Raw genomic sequence first — 15,187 nt, 5'->3', positions numbered from 1 at the left:
GTTAGTGTCTTTAGTGTCGAAATAGATTTCGCAACGAGGGCTTGCGTGGACGCGAGATATTTCGAAAATCGAGCGAAAGGGAGTGAAAAAAACGCAACGAAATTCTCTTTACTCTCCACGCCCCCCTGAGGGGTGAAAGCTCTCGTCTGGATGGAATCGTTCAACGATCGAGCCTGCGCTTTGATGGAGTCGCGGAAAAGGGAGAAAATCAGGCAAACCTGGCGGCTCGAATAAAAAGCTGGCTAACGCATGGGGAGAGAAAGAGAGGAAGAAAGAGAGGGAGAACAAATGTGGCCGTAGAAAATTGTTTCCAGGCCGCGTGGTAATCTGCTAATAGGGTGTCCACGTTCGGGCCGGTAATCCGTAATCCATCGATACCTGGTTCGATCGTGTATCGGCGCGCGTCACCACCTCTTTGTGTCGAATTATACACGATAGCGAGCCGTGTTTCACGATATAATATATGGTGTCGTGTACCTGCTTGTATGCAAGAGTATTCTATACAAGAGGATCACCGGTGATGTAAATGGAAATCGCGCGTGATTCTACACGAAAAAATCAACCGATATTGTAGAATGAAATTTAAATTCGCGTTGAGCTTCCATTTTTCTACCCAGACAAATTTGATAATGATTATCGCGTAACAAGCTGGCTCCTAATGGTGCTCACCGTATTGCAATTTAGATTACGCTGAAATCAGTGGAAAAAGATCGACAGTCCCGCTGTCGAATGAATATGTTAATTGGCTTTAGAATTGGCTGTCCCTATCGGTGATTGATTAAAATTCGATACGTGCTGCCAGCAGCCAGGACGATCGCCTGAGGGGTGATACAGCGTGAACGGGAGGGTGTGAGACGACGACTGGGACGGACGGGGCTCGTGGAAGTTACTTTGTGGATAAACGAGATTGAAATTTCGATGGAAATTACCGTCGGTATCTGTGAGCTTAAGCGCGAGCGGTCGCAAAGTCAAACAGAAGTCGGCTACTCGTCATCTCCAGCTAAACTCGTGTTTTTGGCATCCTTCGTGCCTTCTAATGAATTCCTAACGAAATCCTCGTCATTTCTGGCGTTTCAAACTGATGGCTTCATATTGAGGATCTTTCAATCTAGTTAATACCTCAAATAGGAAGATGATTTATGGGATCGGTTAATTAGAAAATGAAGACAAAAGTATTATTAAATCCTAGATGATAGTGAAAATATGGAAAAGACGATTTTACTTCAACCACGAGAAACATAAATGTACGTTCATCCTGTCTTGCGGAGAATACCGGTACGTGTTGACTTTCATCCGCGGATTTATCGCGACACACCCCTGGGAACGTTATCATCGGGGAGCAACCGTGTCTTGTTTCTCGCGTGTAGTGTCCTCCTTTTCGCTAGAATCTCGGCAGCACGCACGATAAATTCCGATGCACCAGAATTACCACGTTATAAGCGTGTTTAACCGGAAGCTCGTTCGCCTGGATAGTTTTGCGCCGAATATATCGCGTACGAAATTTGAATTTATAAATAACAGTGCTCGCGCGCCTCGCTCGTTTTCATGTCCTTGTTTTCCACTTCAAGGAAACTGTTCCCTTCTTTATAACCCTTCAACAGTGAAGTCTGGGTCAATGACGACTAAAACTTACTAAGATATATAAAAGAACATTAATTTAAAGCGAAAGTTAAATAATTTGTAAAAAAGGAACAGTGTAAAATTTAGGGAATAAACATCATTTGAATTGGACCTCTCTCCATGGTCCGCCGTCCGGGGGTTGAATAAGCTTAGCCTTGCATTGTATATATCTAAGAAATACATAGTCGTTTAATTTTCAATATTCAGTACTCCTTATATCACTAGTGTTCCAAGAAAATAATTTACTATCAGAGTTACTTGGCGACGATTTGTTCAAAGTGTTTTCCACGAAGATTATTTAATTTCCTCTTGCTTGTTCTATAACGAACACCGATGGAAGGACGCCGCAAATGAAGCTGGTCCAAGAGTTCCATCGTCGTTGGTACGTCGACGGTAATGAAACACGTTCACCGTTGGCAATTGTCCCAGTCTAACCACGACAACGAGCAGCCTAACACGAAAGAAAGAGACGATATCTAGCCGGCTCCATCGCATTCCCTTCCGTTTCCATCAGAATGCATCTATATACTGGCAGCTCTTCCATCGTTTTTACCTGAATTCAAATGCGAATTTCGGCTTAATTCCGCCGCGACCCGCTCGACCGTGCTCCTAATGCGTTTTCGTGACTAGGTTCTCGGTGCTCGCGCACGAAAAGGAGAATTGAAAGGGAAATATCGTAAGAGACTTAAAGGCGAGGCGAAATGTGGGTCAAGACACGTGTTACACGAACAACTCTCCTTTAAGAAAATGCTTTAGGAATTAATATTAGATCCAAAGATTATGTCTTACGTTTGCTCCTCTTACTCCTACTACAAGGGTGCGTTAAAATAAAAAAACCCTTGAAACATTATTTCCAGATATATAAAAACATAATATCACCTAAATCTAAATTTTTCATTCACTATATCAAGCACCATCAACCCCATAAAATTCCACTACCCATTTCTTTACTATACTTCACATTCTTTAATTCCCGCGTATTTCTTGCAAAGTATTTCGTAAACGACCCCTTACCCTTGCTTATCAGAGCCCTTTACGAGCCCTTTCATCTCTCCGTTCGCATCGTTTATATCCAAGAAAATTGCGTTCGTGGTAAATACGCGTATTTTTCTCGAAACAAGCCGTGCTTGTACGTTCCGCCCCCCTGTGTTTCAGCCCGAAATGTGTTTTGGCCAACGTCGATCCGCACACGTACGTGCATCACCGGTGGCAAAGCACTTCAGAAACCGTATCGAAATATTTTCTAACCACTCCTCCGGCTGGTACGTTCGATTTTACTCCGTCCTTTCCTTTTCTCTTATTTAATATATTTCACGAGTAAAAGGAAATCGTAACGGCATGGAAATTTCTGGCCGTACGTTCGGGGAAACGGAAAAGCCGGTTTCTAGTTGTGCTCGCTTGTTACCCCGTTCCTCTCTCGAGCGTGGAAAAATGCCTGTGGAAGTGTTGGGTCACGTACAAGCCGGCGATAACACAGTCGTTTTGCTTTCTCCTCATCTCTACCCTTCTATCTTTCTCCTTTCAATCCTCTGACGCTTCTCTAAGCAAGCTTTTCCTTGTTCTTCCACGCTCGTATTCAAAGGAGCAAAGGAAAAGAGCTCGAGCACAAAGATCACATACCGGCCAGATTGAGGCTGCAAGGTAAACGCGTTCCCTCCTTATCCTTGTCTGACTTCCGTTTTCTCTTAAATTCGCCGCGTCTATCTTCCACTCTCTTTGTCCGTCCTTTACCTCTCATCCTGGCTGATTCTCCGTCGCTTTAGCGAGCCCGCGTGAAAATTGTGAGCCTTGTACCGAGCAACCACGACACAGGATGCCGTGTGTATCCGGAAGTGGTCGTGTGTGATTCGACGAAGATAAGCAGAGGGAATGAACGAGGATGGAAAACACGAGAAAGCTTGAGAGAGGCTCGGGTAACGAGACTCCAGGTTGGCCAAACAACTTTGTACTGACTTTCGAGAACTACTTTAACTGAATGCTGTTTTCTTTGCGTGCCAATGTGTATCGAGATATCAGGGTAAGTTATGCTACTTCGTTGCACAAACTTTTTACCGTACAAATTGTTCGACTTCGTTTTTTCTGTCTTTCGAGAAAACTGGTTTAAAGGAATCGTGAAACGATCCATCGAGTCTTTCGAATCTTATTTCTTATTTAGATTTTGTATCGGATTGAGAATTTATTCTTTTGTCCCTCTTTTTGAATATGAAAATACGTGTTTGAAGATCAACCTGAGTAAGTGAATTTTCTATCAGGTTTATTGGTTATTGAGACAAGATCTCTCGAGACTTAGGTAAGCTTAAGCCTATTATGAATTGAGAAAGCAGATCCTGCAGGCTTTTTCAGATTGTATAATAAAACCTCGATGACAGTACAGTATAAAAAAATTAAATACCGTGGAATTTATAACTTTTGCAATTTTTCATTTTTAATCAGTTTCAGATTAGATGAATAAAAAGTTAACTAAATGTCAAAATCACGAATACGTAACAGTCACCATCAAAGTACTGATACAATAGCTGCTAGCTGGTATAAAATTCAATTTTTCCAATATTCTAAACCAAAGTTCAACAATTCGAATCGCTCAGCAAAAGAAACGCGTTCGCTTGTCGATAAATGTAAAACGAACCTATTGATACAAGTACGGTATTTTGTCCATTTACAACCAGCAATTCATGTTCGCTATCGAGCTATATTATTCGAGAAAGAAACAGAGGAGAAATCGAAGAATGGACGTAGCACGATTGATTACGACCAGGTTACTTTCAATCATAGAATAAATGCAATTCCTTTATCGCGAAACCATTAAAATTCCATTTACTGATACAGCTTGTGGCTCGCGAATAAAAACGACTCTTATTCTCGATATCAGACGAAATGCATATTGATCTTTCCATTTTGATTGATCGATTGCTATTCAGGCTTTTAATCAAACACTTGGTTCATGAAATTCTGACGCAAACTCGAGTGTATTGTTTACAGTGTTGTAAATAGGGCACTTGGAAATATTTTCAAGTATTTACAACTTGAATTTACAGGTGTTCAAGAAAAGCCGACAGAAGCATCAAGATTAAAGTACCATGAAATTTTTTATTAGGTGATTCATGAAAGAAAATTTCAAGTGCCGTGTTTTATAAGAATCTTTTTTTTATAACCGCTTTTACTTTGAACTGTTTGCAACAGTAGTTTTCGAGAAAATCCGTTTAACTTCAAGAGTACGTGTACCTAAGATAAGCAAGAGATTTTCGTGGCAAGTCAGGTAAAATATAAAATTAATCTACAAATACGAAAGTCGAAGGATCAAGTGATATTTTATGCAATAGAATCTTCTGTGTTAATTTAAATTGAAAGCTTTTAATTATAAATTTAAAGAACCTTTAAATTGACAATATAATTACCCTCTGAATCTTAATGGCAGACAGTAAGTTATTTAAAATGAAAGACTTCCGTTTCAAATTTTAAAATGCAATACGTACTTGTAAAGATATCCGGTATAAAAAATGCAAGATGCAGTTCTATACTTGATTACACAAAATATTCTGTACAATATCAAATTCTCAATCCATATTCCAATATACAAGCTTCCTTCTCATCGTTATCATGAATAATAGTTTCAGTATGTCCTCAAACGGTAGGGTAACGATAATTCATGGCGAGGGCTCCAAGAGCCAGCCCTGTTTCCCTTAATTTCATCGTGACTGGTAAATCGCTTTACCTGGCATTATGTATTTTGACGAGCTAATGGATATCGCGTACGGATTATCATGCTAAAGAGACGTTAATTAACGGATCGTCCTGTTGTAACGGCCGCTTACACCGGTCACCGGTTCACTATAGGCGGATGCACCAGGTGAATTTGGCGGGAAACACACCGTTTCGGTATACGTACAAATGGATGAACTGGCTCGAGGCAATCGGTACGAAGCTTCCGCGATACGTGTAGATTTTTCTCGTTCAAAAGAATGGAATTACGCGAGCGACTCTTTGTTCCCCACCCTGGAGCCAGGCTAAAACCGTAATCCGATTTCCTTGACGAGAGCAATTATAAAGATTGGCACCGCATTAACTCCACCGGCACGGTTCGTTCTCGTCGCGAAATTGCTTTATAATTGGGCTTTCGTATAAAAATCCACTGGTTCGTGCCACGGATACGGAAAGTCCGGCTTAATGCCGGCAACTACGGTAGTTAGAAATGGAGCTTTAAATCGGCGAGGCTGATGTTGGCCATGGTTTAAAATTAACACGTTCGCGATATGGTTATTTATGTCATGTAAATAAGTTTCTTTCTTATTTGAATAAAATGAAAAGTTTGTAAAATAATACTTCGGAAAATTACCTTGCAACAAATAGAAAAAGGATGTCGTTTCCATGTACCTATTTATGTTCGCAGCAATTAGTAAATTAACTTTCATAAACAGATATAGAATAACTCATTAATTTCATTAGGAAAATTTACGGGCGCATTTATAACACCGACAAGATTTCTTACCTAACAAAGTTTGTTTTATGTAGAAGCCTTTCACGTCTCGTCTTTAATCACTTTTAAAAGAGTTAATGGGAGAACATCTTAAAAATTTTTAATGAAATTGCTCGTAAACTTTTACTACAGCTTCAAAGTAAACTCGAGAAATTTTTTTTACTGAAAATTACCTTCATAACGCGGCCAATAAAAGATTACAAGCTACGTCTGACCATACGCGGACCATTATCACTTACACTACTTACCAATATTTTGTACGCGTTATCTTTCATGTAACATTATCGTGTACACTATTAACTATTTCGATGTTAATTAACAACAAATTCTACTTAACGATCCCGTTGAAAATTACCGTATCATGAGGAAATAATTTGCAAGATGTACCCCAGTTTAACACGCCATAACGATCGTTTACTAGCAAACCGAAATGAGTCCAGCTACACCGCAAATTTCTCGAGTGCCTCGTTCGCGACTACTATAAAAGAGAGGTTGAGAGTTTCAAAGAGAGAAAGAGAGAGTGAGAGAAAAAGGAAGGTTCGAATCGATCGTGAGCCAACAGGCAGAAGGTGTGTACGTACCTCCATGCCACGTCGATTTCTCCATCGCACCCACTTGTTGAACCCTGGTCGCCAATATTCGACGAAGTACTCCTCGGTGTACTCGACCCCGTGACCGTTACCAAATCTTCCCTGGGTCTTGGTGGACGTCAGTATACGAGGGTTGTGTAGATTCACCTCAAGGTACTCCTTGCCCTCTTTTGTGACCATATTTTTCGGGCACCAGGCACCGCCACCCTTGTCTTGTCTCAGTCTGCGAAACCAAGGAATTACGGTAAGAATTATTACCAAGGCATCCAGGAACAGAAATATTCTTTTGCAAAAGCGTATTCTACGTTCACGTGGGACCCACTTGTATCATGGACATATACACACACAAACATATACAGAGAGATGAAGAGAATCTTTCTGCAGTTTCTCTTGGAGATACTTTTGGTTGTTCCCTGAATAAGCAATAAAAGCTATATTTAAGAAGGGTGCAGGGGGAAATCCTTGGCTTCTTTTTCGTTATGGTTATGAGAAACGCCTGTTACCAGCATTATGAAGGTTCTTCAACCTTTAAAAGGAGAAATGAAATTGTTCCTTCTTGGGGAATAAGGTTCTTGAGAGAAGAATGAATTGTATACTCTTAGGAAACTTGCAATTTCAGCGTTGGGTAAATACACGCAATTAATTGTGTGAATATTCCGTTATAGAATTATTGGGTTATTGTAAAATTATTAAATTAATGTAATGTTATTCAACGGTACACTAAAACTCAAATCTCGACATGTTGATCGAATTGTACTTGTCGAATAATAACGTATAGTTTGAACAGGAAAACGCTTCAAATAATATTGGAAAACCGTTTATTTCCTGCCGTGTTATTGAAACGATCCTCAATCGGTTCTTTCGTTGCTCGTAGGTGTTAAAAAAGTAATTAATAGTCGGTTTTTCTCTCTGTTTCGACACGTTGCTTCCAACGCGCCAGGATCGACGGGTGTTCGCGTATTAAATTAATGACGCTCGGATTGATTTACGAGCGGTCGTTTAACTGGAGCTTTTTTTCCCTATCGATTTCCAGTTATTTATAATCATTTATATATGTATCGAGCAGCTTTTCGTGATAATGGCTTTCAACGCGAACACCATGAGAGAGAGAGGGAAGAGAGAGGGGGGAAAAGAGGCAAACGAGCTTGGGGAGATAGATGAAGAAGGGGTGCAATCGGTGTTTAATCATCGCATACGCGTTTGACCCACTTGCTCTCGTCGCGGAGAACAACGGAAAAGCAGTTTCGATTCCAACCCGCTTTCTCGGCAATAGAATGCCGTTATTATCGATGCATCGCTTTGTACAATCACATTAACACGTTTAATTCGCAAAGTGTTATGAAAAATTCTCTGGAGAACGCTTATACAAACTCGTGCACTTGAAATCCCGCGAGAATCGTGTTTCAGATTTGAATTTAACAAGCCTGACATTAATAAAACCTCATCGCACGTGTTTATTTTAATTGATTTACTTTGTAAATCGTAAATTAGATATCACCAAAATAAACAATCTCTAGATATAACTTATAACAGAAACAAGCATTTACGTATGAAAAATGTGCTCTATTTCCATGCAGAGTACTCTATTTCTCTAGGCACGTTTTGAATTATTTCCTTCACGAACGACACAAGAATTGCTCTCCACTATCAACAAAGAAATGGTTCAACCTCGAAGCAGGCAATTATGGACACGAAACACGTTTCTAATTGAGCGATGAGAGCCCCAGATGCATACGTGATGCATACATTAAACTGAAAATACTTGATGAGCGAAGAAAAACAAGTAGAATTCATAGTGATCTTAGAAAAACAGTCACAGAACCTGATTCTAATCAGTTAAATTTTATAAAAAGAAAAATTCAAATAAGTCATGAGTATATGGAAGGCATATTAAGGATCTAAAATATGCTTGTACAACGTGCACACACAGTTTGGAGTAAAAAACAAGGGTCTGCTTGATAACGAGATCCCATTATACAAAGACCGGAGATTCTTCACGCGATAAGAAACTTAGCCGAGGAAGTTTAATTTTAAGCTCTATTTACCGCGCAACGAGCTTTCAGAATTAAGGACATCGAGGCGAAAGAGGGGACGGGGTCACGAAGTACCGAGCTTATTATCACTCGCGAGGCTAACTCGCTAATCGTTCTGACTGGACGAGCGACTCCGCTGGCCACGACTGCGATACAATTTCCTTGATTTTCAAAGCTCGTTAGCTCGGTAATCGCTTCGAAATGAAACTCTCCACCTCTCTCTCTCTCACTTTGCACGCCAACTTTTTCCTCGATATTGCGCGGATTCCCTTCGTCAATTAAAATTAATGAAAGCTGATCCACCGCCTAGCCGCGGGCGAGCCGTGCCTCTGACAGGCGGCGATACTTTGTTTCGTTAGACGGTACGAGAGCGCTGGTAATTAATCTATTATTTCGTTGCCATTCCTAACAAATTTCCCGTAGTTTAGAGAGTTTTAGGATACCGTTGCATTTTCGGCTTCCACCGAACGGTTAAATGATAGGTGAAATGAAGTTTCATTTCAATTAATTCGTAGAATGGTATTTTCACAGGAACAAAAGTTTCAAATGGTAATAGATACTTTTAATGCTTAATATTTCAAATTACTAGCGAAATTGATGCTTTGAGTCCACTTCATACTTTGAATATTAATAATTTAACTGATTCAGTAGAAATATCAGCGCATAGTCAGACACTGAATAATATTAACCCCTTGCCCTATTCGTGTCATACTCGTGACGCAATTTACATTTCAAATGTGTTAAATTTAGTTGGTATTTTTAGTATAATTTAATTTTGAATTTAATTATTATTATAATTTGCTCAATCAAGGATACATGATATTTTATTTTTCTTTATTTGTTTCAAAATTGAAGCAATAAATAGCTGTGTCTGACTAAACTATTGAAAAAATCATAGGCGAACGGATTAATATGTAAAGCTTCCATTTAGTACTTTAAAAATAAAAATTTGTATTACTGTGTTGTTATTAACTATATAATTTTACCAACGTTTCCCAATCCCTTTACCTTCCATGCACAAACGCGATACGTTTAAATCCAAAGAAGGTGGAAGCTGAACGAATCTCTAACGTAAAGAAGATCACGTTTAAACCACAAAAGATCGGAATATAAGATAGGATCGGTTCGAGTCCGAAGAGCGAGGAATTCCCCACGAGTGGACGTTACTTCCGGGATGGCTTGCAGGACCAACCTAACCCTCCGATCCAGATAGACGCGTGCATGGACGACACAAAGCGGCAGAGAATCTCCATGGAAATATTTCAGCTGGTTCGGTCGTCGAGCACTATCATACAGGCGGCATGCCCGCATGTAAACAATAGACCAGGCGAAACCCACTGAAAGCGTTTGCGGTTAATTAGGCAGCAATGCTGTTAACAATGTCCTGGCTTCGTCCCTCGCCGCCTCTTCAACCCCTTTTCGTCCGTTCTGTCCGCAAACCTACGTAGCACCGTCGAAATTCCCCGCAACGCGGCCGACCCAGCCAGGATTTCGTTCGAATAAAGTTATATCAGACAAACCACCCCCGTCCACCCTCCTTTGCCGACCGATTCCACGATCACCTCGAGCTCGCTAATTATCCGTCCTTCCTGCGGGCTAATTACGACAGCAAGGAAATTAGCCGAGGGTTCGTTGAAAATTTCCACCACGATATACCGTCACGTCTGTCTACCCTGTTTTGACTCTGCAACCCTTTTTTACCTAAGGGTTGCTGTGTTTTAAACAGTGGAAAAATACCAGGCGTACAACTGTCAAAGTATTAACTGACGAATTTAACATCATCATAAGGGTCTTTAAAGGTAACAATTTTGTAAATTGTAGCATATACTGTATAAAGAATTTTTTGCAAAAATGTTATTCATTGCTAAGGGAGGTATCATGCAGCTTTTCAAACGTTTAACAATATTACAAGGAGTCTTACGTTTTAATATTGAGAAGAAAAGCTAGGGTAGCTTCAAAGGTATGACACGATATTGTGAAGTATACCATAAGTTTCCATAAGAGTCTGAGCTTCAAGGACAATCTCTTCAAGAGTCTAATATCACTGCAAGGATTCGCAACAAAGTTGCAATCTAACATATAGCTTTAATACCTTTTCGATCTTTAAAGCTACGTTTTTGTATCATATGTATGATAAAAATATAATACTCCTAAAGGCTCGATCTCTTAGAATTTCAACCCTTAAAGCTCGCAGTTGGAATCCAGATGATCTTATCGTTTAAAAGCTGAACGTTCAAAGTTTATTTTATGAACATCAAACTTTCGAAACAATGTCACAAATGAGCCAAGTATCATTTTAATTACGTGCAACAATGTTATAAAGTTTCCAAGCTGCCGCAAGTAATTATCAAAACGCAAATCACTTCCAAAAGCGGAATACGATTCTTTCATCGCGTGCAGAGGTGATGGCTGTTTAAAGGTTTACAAAGTTCCTTTTTCGTTATATTCGCGTAGCCGTTATTAAAGGAAATTATTTCAATTTTCCCCGGAGTAGTTTTACAACTCGAACGAGGGCGAAACGGCAGCCGCAGCGTTTCCACGAAACTTGTAATCGTTTCTTAAGAAGCACACATTCCATCGCGTTTACGTAATCGGATCATGCCGAGCAAACAAATTTCAAGCGCACACCACCAAGCCGACCGTGTAACACCGTGTTTCTTTCGTTAACGGCAGCCTTGAGCAATGTTACCACTAGAACCGTAGGAATTCCCTAGCGTCGTTTTTTCCTGCAGTCGGAGAAAATTCATTAAAAACAAGATTTCAAAGAATAGGCCCCCTTTTTCCAGCAATTTCCATATCAACAATTTTTTGTATCATTAACAGTTACGGAATGAAAGCTCTGTAACAGTTTAGCTGAGACACCCTGTATAACAATAAGATCCTTCGAACCCTCAAGCTTTTAATCATAAATTTCCACAAGCCGCCATAAACAACGATCAAAACCATTTCCTGAAACTCCACCGCGATGAATATATTTTGCATATATTTTGATGACACAGAGGAATAAAAAGCTGATCAATCAAGAGATACAATTGGAAATCAATAAATTTTTAAATATTAAAATGTTGGAAATATTTAGGAAATTTTAGGAAAATTCAGTGGTAGTTCAATTTCTATTCTACCGCTGATGAGACGGCAAGTTCGTTCTCGGGGAATCCTAATTTCTTGGAAAATGGTTACAGAGTTCGATCGTAATAGGAAGCCAATAGTCGAGGGGGAATTTAGGGTAGCAGCCAGTCAGGCAACCGATCGAGAAAGCAGCCTTATGGCTCGGCTAGCACAAAGTAGCCTCGTTGAGAAATGCGGCAGAGTGGAAGGCCGCGTCGACCGGAGGCGTTGCGCTTGCCTCATCAGTCGAAAGGTGCATTAGCATTGCTAATGACCTGCGATCGTTACGCCGCACGCCTCCTGTCTATCCGATACGTTCGTTATTTGAAAATCAGCCACCATCACCTGTGTCCGTCATACTCAGCCGATCGGCTACGTTTAAACCTAATTACCTGTCTATCCATTTTACTTGAAGAGATTTTTGAATCCTTTAACTAAATACTTCGACGTGATGTTAGAGGAATAGGAGATTGTTGAAAGTCGCTTGAAAAATGGAAAGAATTTTAGAAAAATTCTTGGTTCCATCATGAGGGAAGAGTGCTTGAAATTGCATTATTTCTTTTTCTCTTTTGTTAGATGAAACCAACGGTGTAGAAGTTCAATATGTTGACCATATACAGTGTGAGGAGAAAAGATTACTCGAGATGGAGTCATCTGTAGACTCATTATATTTTTGATCACCATCGTTGCAAAGAACATTCTCTCGATCGAAGGAAATAAATTCTGTATTCATGTAACATGCTTTAACACTGCTATGTAAAAAAAAGGAATTCGAAATCTTCAATTCCTCGATTCTTATCATAAGTATTCCAATTAAAATAATTTAAAAATTCCTCGAGCATTTCTTCTCTTTTATAAAATTCCATCGTTCAAGTAATAAAAAATTGCAAATTTTGCAATCTTAACTGGGAATGAGAATTTTTACTCAGTAAAAATAAATATCTTTCTATCGAGCGATACGTGAGTCCCTAAAAGTCTATGGAGGTAAGTAAAGGGAACTTAGGAACAGGTCACCATCGACGGCTTATTCTTAAAGGAACTACGATATTCGAGCCACGTACGTGGACTACTCGCTTTCTTTTATTACCGGTTCGCGTACGTGCAGCTCCATCACTCGTCTCGACGACAACCCAATACCCTTTTCGTTTCTGCGACGCACAAAAATTTAATTGAATTTTTCCCTGATACCACAACTTCGACGGCGACGCTCGTTACCCGGGGTCCAGGATCGTCCTGGGGAATCGCAAAAACGCTCGAGCGGACTCGTGAGAGCGAAAACTCGTAACAGGATGCACGTTACGAGACACCGTGCGGATATTTCGACGGGGACTAACATTCTCGCTAATTAGACGGGAAACGACCGTCTATTACGTTACACGGCACACTAGAAACGACCGAGAACCACCTATATAATCCTTGAAAATATGTGTGTTGGCCTAACAAGACGCTTCTTATTTACGATTAACATTTTAATTAGAAATTCTGCACTTAATTGAAAATATTTGAAGAATATTTGAAGAAACACTTTATCAGTGTTAGACAAGATAGTGTTAAGTATAACAGTACTGAACCAAGTTTACTAGGAATTATTTGTCCACCCATGGAAGACGAGAAGCAACACGTGGCTTTCGCGGGCTGTTCTTGCTCCGGTACGTACCGTTGCGTACACAATAAATCAGCTTTCCCGATGTTAGTGCATACCTGGCAATCGATATTGAAGATGTATCGCCGTTTCGAATGTTTCTTGTCGCGCGAAAGGATGTTACTTCGAGTAGATCGGATGGTGCGAACAATTTGTTCAACTTAAGGGGACGTTTCAGGGGTGATTTATTTCTGTACACTAGCTAGTCGAATAGATACGTACTCATTGATCGGAACTTTTGACTGAATAATTGTACGATACTGTAAATACAGAATTCATTTTTTAACTCTCCTGTATAATCGGTAACCACGTTCTTTCACGCTCGCGTGCACGTATGTCCCTTCTGTTTTCCAGCTCCCGTTTTTGAACGGTTATCGAATATTCCGGGAATGCCGTCGCCGAATATGCCATCAGCCAAATGATCCGTGAAAATTCCAACTGGCACGGTGCGATTTTATGCGAGCCCGATCGGGGTTCCTTTTTTACTCGCGTACACCTACAAAAGCACACGCTCGCGAGTTCGTTCGTTTGTACATATATGTACGCACACTTACACATACACGTATATTGGTATAGGAAGATGGAAAAGCACGGCTGACTGGAAAGAACGGGGAGGAAAAAGCTTCAGCTATACCGGAACCGTGGATATTAAAGCTTATGGTGAATGACAGTGATGCTCGATGGATTGGCACGGATTGATTCTGCTCCCATTTCCAAGCGATCCGTGGATCTCGATACCCGAGCACTTGTCAATAAATAGAGCCGTTTCTCCTCCTACTCTTTTATACCCACGTATCTCGCTTTCTCCCGTGCCTATTTTTTGCAAATCGTCTTGAAAATTCGCGAAGCGTCGATCACCGGCATCCGCGACATCTTTTATTCGATATTCGTATTCGGGAACCATCGCAACAGACAAATAAAGGAACTGCAATAGAAATACACTTTTCTAAGCGACGTGTTTGATATCGGGAATGAAGTTTAAGAGACACCTTTCGATATTATTGGAATTACGGATTGCGCTTCAATATTACACTTTAAAATAAACCAAGGTAGTTAATTCATTTAAGAAATATCAATATTTTTAATGTATTATTCAGAGATGAACGAACTGTTCTCAATTCGAAGATTCATAAGATATTAATAATCATGAAAGTTCTTCGAAAGGATGAAAAAGGAACAATGAAAATTCCGACAGCGCACAATACTCGTAATTTACGTGGGCGATTTGAACAAATTTTAAGGAAACTTTTCGCGGTGTTTCGGCCATGAATAATCGCAGTTTAATCGACGCTTCGACCGTTCTAGTTTCACGGAAAACAAAGGGAGCCACTGTGTCCACGGAAACGCGAAAAGTTTCCAGCAAAATCCGCGCGAAATCGCGATGAAAGCTGCACGGTCAGGCATATTTCAGCGTGGACAGTTTGGGAAATATGCCGTCGACTTTGTGTCCGGCCACTGTCCTCGTCGAATATTTGCCTGGTGGCTCCTGTTAAACGCTTACTTCGTTTTTTTCCCTCGCTCGTTTCACCATGGAATTTGTCGTTAGAAACTTATACTTTCGAATCGCGTGCGATTCAGTCGCCGATATCGATGATACAAAGCACCGCTCTCGTTGCCGGGGATTTTCTTTTCAGCCTGATTTTTCACGACTATAAAAGGCGCGGTAAACCATCAATGTGCTTTTATAAAGGTAGAAAAGAAAGAAAGTGAACGGAGAGAT

The 15,187-nt window shown here is 40.3% G+C and overlaps 1 protein-coding gene across 4 annotated transcripts in view; it reads right to left on the bottom strand.

Moving 5' to 3' along the window:
- The window catches only part of Ddr (discoidin domain-containing receptor 2), a 191,881-nt gene that overhangs the window by 78,332 nt on the left and 98,362 nt on the right, over positions 1-15,187 (bottom strand). For all 4 annotated transcript variants that reach the window (XR_004581792.2, XR_004581796.2, XM_034327477.2 and 1 more), the window contains one exon: positions 6,676-6,907. Coding sequence is in view for 2 of the 4 variants with exons in the window: in XM_034327477.2 (XP_034183368.2) it covers positions 6,676-6,907 (232 nt within the window). In the remaining 2 variants the exon portion in view is untranslated. The remainder of the gene's footprint in view (positions 1-6,675; positions 6,908-15,187) is intronic.

This window comes from Osmia lignaria, chromosome 9 (assembly GCF_051020975.1).
Source record: "Osmia lignaria lignaria isolate PbOS001 chromosome 9, iyOsmLign1, whole genome shotgun sequence".
In the NCBI taxonomy this organism is placed as follows: Eukaryota; Metazoa; Arthropoda; class Insecta; order Hymenoptera; family Megachilidae; genus Osmia; species Osmia lignaria.
This window is presented reverse-complemented; position numbering and strand designations above follow the sequence as displayed.